Source organism: Microcaecilia unicolor, chromosome 1 (genome assembly GCF_901765095.1).
Source record: "Microcaecilia unicolor chromosome 1, aMicUni1.1, whole genome shotgun sequence".
Taxonomy (NCBI): domain Eukaryota; kingdom Metazoa; phylum Chordata; class Amphibia; order Gymnophiona; family Siphonopidae; genus Microcaecilia; species Microcaecilia unicolor.
This window is the reverse complement of record NC_044031.1, coordinates 164,806,182-164,819,110: the sequence shown is the minus strand read 5'-3', so window position 1 is coordinate 164,819,110 and position 12,929 is coordinate 164,806,182. Positions and strand designations below refer to the sequence as shown.

The following is a 12,929-nucleotide window of genomic DNA, read 5'->3' as shown; positions in this document are numbered from 1 at the left end:
ATGTTTGAACTCCGTTACCGTTTTCATCTCCACCACCTCCCGCGGGAGGGCATTCCAAGCGTCCACCACCCTCTCCGTGAAAAAATACTTCCTGATATCTTTCCTGAGTCTGCCCCCCTTCAATCTCATTTCATGTCCTCTCGTTCTACCGCCTTCCCATCTCCGGAAAAGATTCGTTTGCGGATTAATACCTTTCAAATATTTGAACGTCTGTATCATATCACCCCTGTTCCTCCTTTCCACCAGGGTGTACATGTTCAGGTCAGCAAGCCTCTCTTCATACGTCTTGGAACGTAAATCCCATACCATCCTTGTAGCTTTTCTTTGCACCGCTTCCATTTTTTTAACATCCTTCGCAAGATACGGCCTCCAAAACTGAACACAATACTCCAGGTGGGGCCTCACCAACGTCTTATACAGGGGCATTAAAACCTCCTTTCTTCTGCTGGTCACTCCTCTCTCTATACAGCCTAGCAATCTTCTAGCTATTGCCACCGCCTTGTCGCACTGTTTCGTCGCCTTCAGGTCCTCAGATACTATCACCCCAAGATCCCTCTCCCCGTCCGTGCCTATCAGACTCTCCCCGCCTAACACATACGTCTCCCGTGGATTTCTACTCCCTAAGTGCATCACTTTGCATTTCTTCGCATTGAATTTTAATTGCCAAACGTTAGACCATTCTTCTAGCTTTTTCAGATCTTTTTTCATGTTTTCCACACCCTCCGGGGTGTCCACTCTGTTGGAAATCTTGGTGTCATCCGCAAAAAGGCAAACTTTACCTTGTAACCCTTCGGCAATGTCACTCACAAATATATTGAACAGAATGGGCCCCAGCACCGATCCCTGAGGCACTCCACTACTCACCTTTCCCTCCTCCGAGCGAACTCCATTCACCACCACCCTCTGGCGTCTGTCCATCAACCAGTTCCTAATCCAGTTCACCACTTCGGGTCCTATCTTCAGGCCGTCTAGTTTATTTAAGAGCCTCCTGTGGGGAACCGTGTCGAAAGCCTTGCTGAAATCTAAGTAGATGACGTCCATAGCACGTCCTTGATTTAATTCTCCCGTCACCCAGTCAAAGAATTCAATGAGATTCGTTTGGCACGATTTCCCTTTGGTGAAACCATGTTGTCTCGGATCTTGCAACTTATTGGCTTCCAGGAAATTCACTATCCTTTCTTTCAGCATGGCTTCCATTACTTTTCCAATAACCGAAGTGAGGCTTACCGGCCTGTAGTTTCCAGCTTCTTCCCTATCCCCACTTTTGTGAAGAGGGACCACCTCCGCCGTTCTCCAATCCCTCGGAACCTCTCCCGTCTCCAAGGATTTATTAAACAAATCTTTAAGAGGACCCGCCAGGACCTCTCTGAGCTCCATCAATATTCTGGGGTGGATCCTGTCCGGTCCCATGGCTTTGTCCACCTTTAGCTTTCCAAGTTGTTGATACACACTCTCTTCCGTGAACGGTGCTATATCCATTCCATTCTCAGGTGTACTTTTGCCAGTCCCTCGCGGTCCTTCTCCAGGATTTTCTTCAGTGAAAACCGAACAAAAGTAGCTATTTAGTAAATTGGCTTTTTCTTCATCATTATCTACATAGCGGTTCGCTGTATCTTTTAGTCTCACAATTCCCTTTTTAGTCCTTCTTCTTTCACTAATATACCTGAAGAAATTTTTGTCGCCCCTCCTTACATTTCTAGCCATTTGTTCTTCCGCTTGCGCCTTCGCCAGACGTACCTCTCTCTTGGCTTCTTTCAGTTTCATCCGGTATTCCTCCCCGTGTTCCTCTTCTTGAGATTTTCTATATTTCTGGAACGCCAACTCTTTAGCCTTTATTTTCTCAGCCACTTTCTTGGAGAACCATATCGGTTTCCTTTTCCTCTTGCTTTTATTTACTCTCCTTACATAAAGGTCTGTGGCCCTATTTATTGCTTCTTTCAGCCTGGACCACTGCCCTTCCACTTCCTGTTCGTCCTCCCAGCCCATCATCTCCTTCATCAGGTATTCCCCCATTTTACTAAAGTCAGCATGCTTGAAATCCAGGACTTTGAGTTTAGAGTGGCCACCCTCCACTTCAGCCGTTATATCAAACCAAACCGTTTGATGGTCACTGTTTCCCAGATGTGCACACACTCGCACATTTGACACACTATCCCCATTTGTGAGCACCAGATCCAGCATCGCTCCCTCCCTTGTGGGTTCCGTCACCATCTGTCTGAGCAGAGCACTTTGGAAAGCATCCACGATCTCTCTACTTCTTTCCGATTTGGCAGACGGAACCTTCCAATCTACATCCGGCAGATTGAAATCTCCCATCAACAGAACCTCTTTTTTCTTTCCTAATTTTTGAATATCTGCAATCAGATCTTTATCTAGTTCCTCTAATTGTGTGGGGGGTCTGTAGACAACACCCACATGGACAGAAGTTCTATCCTCTCTTTTTAAGGTGATCCATATCGCTTCTTCTTTTCCCCAGGTCCCTGTCATTTCAGTCGCCATGATATCATTCCTCACATACAGAGCTACTCCTCCACCTTTATGACCCTCTCTATCCTTCCTAAATAGATTATAGCCTGGTATGTTTGCATCCCATTCGTGGGAACTGTTGAGCCACGTCTCTGTGATTGCAACAACATCTAAGTCTGCTTCCACCATCAGGGCTTGAAGGTCATGAACTTTATTGCTTAGACTACGAGCATTTGTGGCCATTGCTTTCCACCTATATTTCTTGGTATGTGTTTTAACATTAGTGATTTGGGGGTGTCTTTTCACTTTGGGTACCTTCATGTCTTTTTGTTCCAACTTTATTGCTTTTTCCTCTGCTTCAGTTCTATTTTCAGGAGCATTACAGTGCTGTAATGGAGCAAAAGAATTCTTTAGTGGCAACACTTGTGCGGGTGGATGCTTCTGTGCCACATGACGAAGTCTGCCTGAGCCTACTGTGAACCATCTGTTCTTATGTGGTTTTATTCTTTGAGGGAGTGGTGAGAAGCTATTTCTCTGTGCAGTCCTAGAAGCTGGTTTAATTGTATCCAATTCTTGCATTACTTTACTGAGCTCTTGTTTAAAACTAGATAGTTGAAGACACATAGGGCAAGTAAAAGGCCAATGCCCGCTTGCAGTTCAAGGTGTGCAGTGCGCTTTTGCCAGGATGGGCACGAGGTTGGGGAAAGAATATTGGCAAGACAATCAACTGGTTCAGATGAAACTACACAACTTTAGGGTGCCTGCGGAGGACTACTCTGTTGCCTGAAGCTCACTGACCCTGGGAGCTGAAATAACAAGCCATCAAAAATATGACCTTCCAGGTCAAGTACTTCAGATGATAAGTATCAAGTGGCTCAAAGGGAGCTTTCATCAGATGGGTGAGAATGACGTTGAGATCCCATAACACAGGTGGAAGTCTGACAGGGGGCTATGTCAATAGCAAACCTCTCATGAAGCAAACAACTAGAGGTTGTCCAGGGATGGGCTTACCCTCTACACGGTGATGGTAAGCACTAATAGCACCGAGATGAACCCTTACAGAGTTGGTTTTAAGAGATTCCTTGTTCTGTGTGATGAGGGTCAGAAAACATTCCAATCTCCACAGTTCTTCGGAGAATAACTCCAGAAGATGGGGGAACCAGATCTGTCGGGGCCAATAAGAAACAATCAGAGTCAAGGTCCCAGGGTCTTGCTTCAGTTTCAGAACAGCCTTCCCAGAAGAGGAATGGGAGGATATGCATACAGAAGATCTGACCTTCAATGAAGTAGGAAAACATCCAATGCTAGTCTGTTGTGGGCCTGGAGCCGGGAATAGAACTGAGGGAATTTGTGAATGGATTGAGCGGCAAAGATATCCACTGAGGGGGTGCCCCACACTTGGAAGACCTCATGGGTAACGCCCATGCTGAGTGACCACTTGTGCGGTTGCATGACCCCTCTCAGTTTGTCAGCCAGGCTGTTGGATTTGCCTACCAGGTAAGTGGTCTTGAGGCGCATTCCCTGCTGGACTGTCCAATGCCACATCCCGACAGCCTCATGACACAGAGGGTGTGATGTAGTGCCCCCTGCCTGTTGGTGTCAAACATGGCAACCGGAGTTTCAGTTTGAACGAGAACAATCTGGTTGATCAGCCAATCTCTGAAAGCCTTTACAGCATTCCAGATTGCCTGGAGCTCCAGAAGGTTGATGTAAAGATCTGACTCCTGGCTGACCAAGCACCTTGAGTGTGAAGCCCAACTACTTGAGCTTCCCACCCCAGATGGGATGCATCCGTCATCAGCATCTCCATGAGCTGTGGAATTTGGAATGGGGGCCTCAGAATGCGTATTTTGGTTTTTTGTTTCATGAATATCTTGGAGGTGTACCTGTAAACGTCAGATTCAGGACCCCTGAGGAAGGCCTGTTGGCCAAAACATGGACCGTGTAGGGTCCTATTAAACTTTTCTGGCGCTCTTACTCCCTTGTTTTTGGTCTGTTTTGGTTTATCTTCCGCCTTTTTTTGTGTTCAAGTCACTTAACCCTCCATTGTCCCAGGTACAAATAAGTACTTGTATATAATATGTAAACCGCTTTGAATGTAGTTGGAAAAACACAGAAAGGCGGTATTATTAAGTCTCATTTCCCATTATAGAATTATTTCCTTTATGATACATAGTTTCTTGGTCTATTGTTCCCTCTTCTAACCTTATTCAGATATATCCTTTTATTTTATCACTGCATTTCCTAATTCTTACACTTTCATACTAATTTCAAGCAATAGCTATCTCCCCTGTTTTAAAAAGACATTCCCAAAATATATTTTCTGCTCTTCATGCAATCTTGATGCTAAACATGTACAGTCTGAAGAATAACTGAGGTTCAGTTAAAGATGACACAGCAACATCCTTCTTTAAAATTCATATCGGTGGGAGTAGCGAATTAATGGGAACTTTTAAAAATGAAATGAGGAAAATGACAAAAATAAAATACAAATTGGATTCAAAAGTGATTTTCTATACAGTGGTGGAAATAAGTATTTGATCCCTTGCTGATTTTGTAAGTTTGCCCACTGACAAAGACATGAGCAGCCCATAATTGAAGGGTAGGTTATTGGTAACAGTGAGAGATAGCACATCACAAATTAAATCCGGAAAATCACATTGTGGAAAGTATATGAATTTATTTGCATTCTGCAGAGGGAAATAAGTATTTAATCCCTCTGGCAAACAAGACCTAATACTTGGTGGCAAAACCCTTGTTGGCAAGCACAGCGGTCAGACGTCTTCTGTAGTTGATGATGAGGTTTGCACACATGTCAGGAGGAATTTTGGTCCACTCCTCTTTGCAGATCATCTCTAAATCATTACGAGTTCTGGGCTGTCGCTTGGCAACTCGCAGCTTCAGCTCCCTCCATAAGTTTTCAATGGGATTAAGGTCTGGTGACTGGCTAGGCCACTCCATGACCCTAATGTGCTTCTTCCTGAGCCACTCCTTTGTTGCCTTGGCTGTATGTTTTGGGTCATTGTCGTGCTGGAAGACCCAGCCACGACCCATTTTTAAGGCCCTGGCGGAGGGAAGGAGGTTGTCACTCAGAATTGTACGGTACATGGCCCCATCCATTCTCCCATTGATGCGGTGAAGTAGTCCTGTGCCCTTAGCAGAGAAACACCCCCAAAACATAACATTTCCACCTCCATGCTTGACAGTGGGGACGGTGTTCTTTGGGTCATAGGCAGCATTTCTCTTCCTCCAAACACGGCGAGTTGAGTTCATGCCAAAGAGCTCAATTTTTGTCTCATCTGACCACAGCACCTTCTCCCAATCACTCTCGGCATCATCCAGGTGTTCACTGGCAAACTTCAGACGGGCCGTCACATGTGCCTTCCGGAGCAGGGGGACCTTGCGGGCACTGCAGGATTGCAATCCGTTATGTCGTAATGTGTTACCAATGGTTTTCGTGGTGACAGTGGTCCCAGCTGCCTTGAGATCATTGACAAGTTCCCCCCTTGTAGTTGTAGGCTGATTTCTAACCTTCCTCATGATCAAGGATACCCCACGAGGTGAGATTTTGCGTGGAGCCCCAGATCTTTGTCGATTGACAGTCATTTTGTACTTCTTCCATTTTCTTACTATGGCACCTTCTCGCCCAGCGTCTTACTGATGGTTTTGTAGCCCATTCCAGCCTTGTGCAGGTGTATGATCTTGTCCCTGACATCCTTAGACAGCTCCTTGCTCTTGGCCATTTTGTAGAGGTTAGAGTCTGACTGATTCACTGAGTCTGTGGACAGGTGTCTTTCATACAGGTGACCATTGCCGACAGCTGTCTGTCATGCAGGTAACGAGTTGATTTGGAGCATCTACCTGGTCTGTAGGGGCCAGATCTCTTACTGGTTGGTGGGGGATCAAATACTTATTTCCCTCTGCAGAATGCAAATAAATTCATATACTTTCCACAATGTGATTTTCCGGATTTAATTTGTGATGTGCTATCTCTCACTGTTACCAATAACCTACCCTTCAATTATGGGCTGCTCATGTCTTTTGTCAGTGGGCAAACTTACAAAATCAGCAAGGGATCAAATACTTATTTCCACCACTGTAAACATACATTTGTACTAGCATTTTCTTTCTAGAATTGCTGCACTATAATGATCACCATTTACATACAAAAAGGTATCCAAAATAAACAGATTTAACATGGCACAGATTGTGATTTTCAACTGAACAAAACCTGTTCTGTGTATATATCATATATTTCTTCTTTTTTACCTGTAACCAGTGTAATAGACTTCAATTTGCAAACTTATATAAAGAATGCACTCCCACTGTATTAACAAGATAATGCAATCAATCTTCAGAAATTATCATAAAAAAAAAGAACTTACATGGCACTGTTGTTCCAAATCTAGAAGGGTAGAGTACTATAAGTCTGTTTTTTAAACTTCTTCGACCAACTCCCTGGGCGCCGATTAATACTAGTGTCTTCCTCTGAAAGGGAGGCATCCGTGCTACCTCCTCATATATCTGGATTTCATGGCGATCAAATTCTGTATAAGAATAAATGCAAACATTAAAACACAGATCAAGTCACTACAAATACTAATAACGCACAGAATAAAAAAAAATAGTGTGTGCTTTTTGATTCCTACATAAAAATATGCTTCACCCTGCTCTCTACACAAACTCTTGCGAGCTCTTAAATAGGTGGATGAGAAACAAGGATGAACTGGCAATGTGTCCACAGACAAGAGATACTTTCCTAATTCTCTGAATAATATTGCAAAAGAGTAGTCAATTTACATTGACAAGATATTCCTGCTTAGTTCAGGGGTTTTCAACCCAGTCCTTGGGACACAGCAAGCCAGTCTGATCTTCAAGGTATCCATAATGAATATCCTTGAGATAAATATTACACTGCCTCTACTATATACGAATCTCTCTCATGCATATTTATTGTTGATATCCTGAAAAACTGACTATCTTGGGGTGTTCTGAGGACTGGCTTGAGAACCCTTGGCTTAATTAATGACTTAATAAAGGAAGCCTTACATTGCCTTTGGGATACTTGACAAGAGTGATTTTTGCTTGCAGGAAACTGAAATGTCTTCCATTATTTTCCAATTTCCACTGAGCTGAGCCATCACTTGTTAGAGAAAAATGGTTAAATTAGGTTTAAACTGATAATTTTCTTTCCTTGAGTTCTTCCAGACCAGTTCAAAAGCTTGGGTTTGTACTATCCTACAAACAGGTGGAGACTGAGAAACTAATGAATTGTGATGCCATAGCTTAAGAGCCCTGTGATGCTGCTTGCCTAGCCAGTATTTGAATAACAATGCAGCAGACAAGTTGCTGCTTTACAAATTTAATGAGGTGGATTTGAAGTGTTCTGCCCAAGAATTAAACTGACCTCTAGTTGTCAGCTTCTAAAACTGAAAGTATCGGATGCCCACAGAAAATATACTTTAGACACCGGTTTTTCCCTTATAGGCTCCTCCAAACAAAAACAGATAACCTGCTTTCTTTAGCGCAACCATTCTCTTAAGATACTCTTTCAACACTCAGCCCACATCCAACTTGTGCAAGATTGAAGATGCTTATTTATTTCTCTCTTCTTAAAAACAGGCAGAGATGGCCTGGTTTAAATGAAAAGTGGAAACCTCTTTAGGAAGAAAAGGATGGTACCAGTGTATTACTACCTTCTCATTGGAAAAAAAAAGGTGGAAACGAGAATAACACTTTAAGAGTAAGATCCTTCACGGAAGCTCTCCTTAGAGGTTCAAAGAGCGCTAGAACAGGCAAGACTAGGTTCAAATCCTAAGAAGGAAAGACTGAATGATGATGAGGATTAATCAATTTTACTGCTCTGAAAAAAAAATACTACATCTTGGTGGGAGAATAAACTCCTACCTTGCCCTAGTCCTTTGAAACAAGCTAATACTGTCACCTATACCTTCAAGAATGCAAGAGCTAATCCCTTATCCAGTCCATCCTGAAAGAAATCTAAAATGTCAGAAATGGATGATTGGAAAGGAACTAGGTTTTTTTCTACACACCAGACATTAAAGCTTCTCCATTACCTAATATACACCAAAGTGGATGATTTCTTTCTGGAAGACAAAAGGGTCGAGATCACTCTTCCTGAGTAGCCTTTCTTGTTTAATCGCGCCTTCTACAAGAGCTAAGCCAGAAGACAAAATACAGAGGTGACCTGCATGCTGACTGACCAAGAAGGCAGTCTTGCTGGAAAATAGAGGCTCCTCCACATTTATTCTCACCAGATTTCCATACCAAGGCCTCCCAGGCCGGGACAGAGCCATGTGAATTACCAGTGCTGCATGCTTCTGTACCTGCTGTAATATCCTGGCCATGGAGAAGCCATGGAAGAAAAGACATACAGAAGTTCTGTCAATGGTCAGAGTTCAATCAAAGCTTCTATTCCTGCTGACCTGGAGCTTTTCTGCGAGTGGAGTGGCCTAGTGGTTAGGGTGGTGGACTTTGGTCCTGGGGAACTGAGTTCGATTCCCACTTCAGGCACAGGCAGCTCCTTGTGACTCGGGCAAGTCACTTAACCCTCCATTGCCCCACTTAAGCCGCATTGAGCCTGCCATGAGTGGGAAAGCGCAGGGTACAAATGTAACAACAAAAAAAAAATTACAGAAGAATAGTACTTCACATTCTGTGATGCTGCCATTGAGGACTGGCAGGCTTCAGTGGTGTACTTCTTGGGAAAAGGCCTCTTCTGTGAGACTCCATTCTCTTGGATCCACTGCATTTCTGATGAATTCCACTTGCACATTTTGGATTCCTGGTACATGAGCCACTGAAACATCTTTCAGATTCTTTCCCACCTATTTCATCAAGTTTTACCTCTTCTGCAACTTGTCTTCTTGTTCCTCCTTGTTTGTTTATATATGCCACTGCCGTTGCACATTCCAACAGAATTCCAATTGCTCTACAGTATACTAGATCAGTGTTTCCCAACCATCCAGTCTGTGGACCGGAACTGGTCCAGTCCCCAAACATTTTTTGCTGCTTCAAACAAAAGCTAACATAACCTAACCCACCTCCCGCCCTTTGCCACTGCTGCTTCTTCCAACCAGCAGCAAAAACAAGAAGGCGCAGAGCCGTATTGTTCAGGCGCATGCTGTTGACTCCAACAGTCCTCTACCCCCTCTGACGTCAATTCCTGTTCTGGGGCAGGGGACTACAGCCAACAGCATGCACCTGAACACTGCAGCCCCGCACCTGCTACTTGTTCTTTTGCTACTGTGATTGCTGGTTGGAAGGAGCAGCAGCAGTGACAGAAAGGGAGCAGAAGATGCCTAATGTAACCTGGGAAGGAAGAGAAAAGAAACTATGTGGGGGGGGGGGGGGGGGGCATGCTAGATGGAAAGATGAAGAGAGAGAGGGGGGGGGGACACTGGATGGAAAGATGAAGAGAGAGAGGGGGACACACTGGATGGAAAGATGAAGAGAATTAAGATAAAAAAGAGGAAAGCAAAGATTCGGATCAACATGATTAGAAAAATTAAATGGCCAAAGGCTGAAAAAAGAATATTATTTTTAATTTTGAATAAAGTGATGTAGTAGCCATGTTATCCCACTCTAATAATTTAAAACAAAAAAAGGTGATCCTTTTTTTATTGGACTAACTTAATACTTTTAATTTTTTTTACTAGCTTTCAGAGGCCAAAACCTCTTTCCACAGGCCAAGACAGTATACTATAACAGCAGAATACTGTCCTGATCTGAAGAAGGTAGTTGCTGCTCTGAAAGCTAAATTAAAAATGTATTATGTAATAAAAAGGTATCATCTAATTTTCCATTTTTTGTTTTATTTTTTATTAGGGCTGCATTTTGATTAAAAATTGTAATAGCGCAATTAATGGTGGGGCATAGCCAGCAGTCCACTGGGGGGGGGGGGGGGGGGGGGGGCATACCCTTCCCCTCCCTCCCCTTCACATTCGGTATCATACCTTTGCTGGTAGGAATGCCAAAGCCCCATCAACAGAAGAAATCCAGTGCCAAAGCTGCCCCTTCCTCCTTGTGCTGCCTCAGGAGTGAGGAAGTCAGTGGGGTGCCTCCAGCTGCCAATACTGGCACTCTCCGAGCATTCTCAGTCCATGTACGAACTGAGCATGCTTGAGGAGTGCAAGCACTGGTGACTGGAGGCATGCTGCTGACTTCCTCACTCTGAGGCAGTAAGAGAAGAAGGGGGTGACTCAGGCAGCAGATGTCTTCAGCTGGTGGGGCTTCAGCTACCCCACCAGCCATTGAACAGGTACTGCAGTTTTGGAGGGAGCCTGAGCCTAAGGTGGGGGGGGCCTAAGGTCTCCCATCCCCAGCTGTGCCACTGATTAAAGGCCCAATATCTTCCTTTCTCCTGCCTCTAGGTCCAAATCTCTCTCACGCCCTCTTCTCTACCCCAAGGCAGTGGCATAGCCACGGTTGGCCTGGGCCCACCCAGCAGCAATGTGGCTGCTGGGGATCACCCAGTCCCACTAGCTGAAGACTCCTGGCATCTCTCCCTTCCCTACTCTTGGCAATCGGGTGGGGGGAGGTCTCAAACGCACTCCCCCAAGCCCCCACTATCTTTTAAATCATCTTCTTCACCAGCAGCGAGCAGGGACTCCTACCTACTGCTTGCACCTCCCGAGCCTTCCCTCTGATGCAACTTCCTATTCGTGGGAGCCTGAGAAATTCTGAGAGAAGAGGACATTTCTCTGGTAAGTGAACATTATTTTGCTTGTGCTTTGAGTAATTAAAGATTGTGGTTTAAAGGCGGAATCGTAGGTTAGCAATAGGCAGAATAAAAAATATAAAAATGCAAACTTTATCAACTAATATCCATACTCTTTTCCCCCTAGTTTTAAAACTTGAACTTTGTACCACAGAATTAACAGATAGCTTCTAGCAGGCACTGCAGGACCTAGTTTAGTCTTGGGGGGGGGGGGGGGGAGAGAAAAGCAAGCATTATTAACTAGTTTCCATAGAGTACAAACCTTTTCCCATAGTTTTAAACAAACTTTTCTAGAGGTAGAACACAGCCGAAGAACTTTAAAAGCATAACAGGAAGGCTCAAATCTTGTTCTAAAATTAAGGTGTGAGGAAATAGAATATTTGCAGAGGTTACTAACGGCAACCTGATGACTGAGTTAACTTGAAAGGGTCTGCTAGAAGCAGTCCCCTTAGATTCAAAACTATATAAAGAGGAAAGGTCCCACTTAACTTTGTTTCTGAGAAGTTCTGAGAGAGGACATTTCTCTGGTAAGTGAATATTATTTTGCTTTGTGCTTTGGGAACTTAAAGATCGGGGTTTAAAGGAGGAATTGTAGGTTAGTAATAGGCAGAATAAAAATATAAAAAAAGCAAACTTTATCAACTAATATCTAAACTCTTTCCCCCCTAGTTTTAAAACTTGAACTTTGTACCACAGTATTAACAGATAACCTCTAGAAGGCACTGCAGGACCTAGTTTAGTATTGTAGATCAAAGGAAAAAACACAATTTGAAGTGCCTGTATTCAAATGCTAGAAGCCTAAAAAATAAGATGGGAGAGTTAGAATATATAGCACTAAATGATGAGGTAGATATAATAGGCATCTCAGAGACTTGGTGGAAAGAGGACAATCAATGGGACACTGTGCTAACAGGGTACAAATTGTATCGCAATGCAGTGGCGTAGCCAGACGGTCAATTTTGGGTGGGCCTGAGCCCAAAGTGGGTGGGCACAAAATTTTCTCTCTGTCCCTGCCCCCTTCCTCCCCGCACTCTCCACATCTCCCCCGGCACCTCCCAATTCAAAATATACTTTAGCTCATAAAGATCCCCAAGCTCTGTCAGCTGAAAACTTCCTCCGAAGACAGCGAGAAATAGCTCATAAAGATCCCCAAGCTCTGTCAGCTGAGAACTTCCTCCGAAGACAGCCAGAAATCCCTTTTACCAAGCTTGGCAGGCAGCAGTAGCAACAATGCTTTGAGTCACCGATGCTGGCACCCCATGCATGCTTAGTTATTGGTGGCTGAAGGATATTGCCGCCATCTGCCAAGCTTAGTAGAAGGGAGTTTTGGCTGCTTTAAGAGGAGGTCCTCAGCTGATGTAGGTTGGGGATCCCCACCAGCTACAGCAAGGGTCAGGACTAGTGTTAGACATGCTAGGGCCCAGACTCTCACCAAATACAGAACAAGGGATCACAAATTAGAACTAAAAATATGTAGACAAAAACTGAACTCGGAACCTCGGCATGTTACAGTGGAGAAATAAAATCAGAAATGTATTTCTTTTTTCTACTGAACACAATAAAATGATATCTGCTATGCACATTTCTCAAGCTAACAAATTTCAGTTAATAAATTCAAAATAAAATGTCTTTTCTACCTTTGTAGTCTGGTCATTTTATTTTTCCATTATGTTGGTTCAAGTTTCTCTTTTCCACTTTCCTGTCTTTCTGTTAATTCTCCTTC

At 43.9% G+C, this 12,929-nt stretch overlaps 1 protein-coding gene across 9 annotated transcripts in view; it reads right to left on the bottom strand.

The window, feature by feature from the left end:
- MPP6 (membrane palmitoylated protein 6) overlaps window positions 1-12,929 on the bottom strand; it is a 251,026-nt gene that overhangs the window by 28,034 nt on the left and 210,063 nt on the right. For all 9 annotated transcript variants that reach the window (XM_030201982.1, XM_030202000.1, XM_030201991.1 and 6 more), the window contains one exon: window positions 6,852-7,013. In XM_030201982.1, coding sequence (XP_030057842.1) covers window positions 6,852-7,013 — 162 coding nt within the window. The remainder of the gene's footprint in view (window positions 1-6,851; window positions 7,014-12,929) is intronic.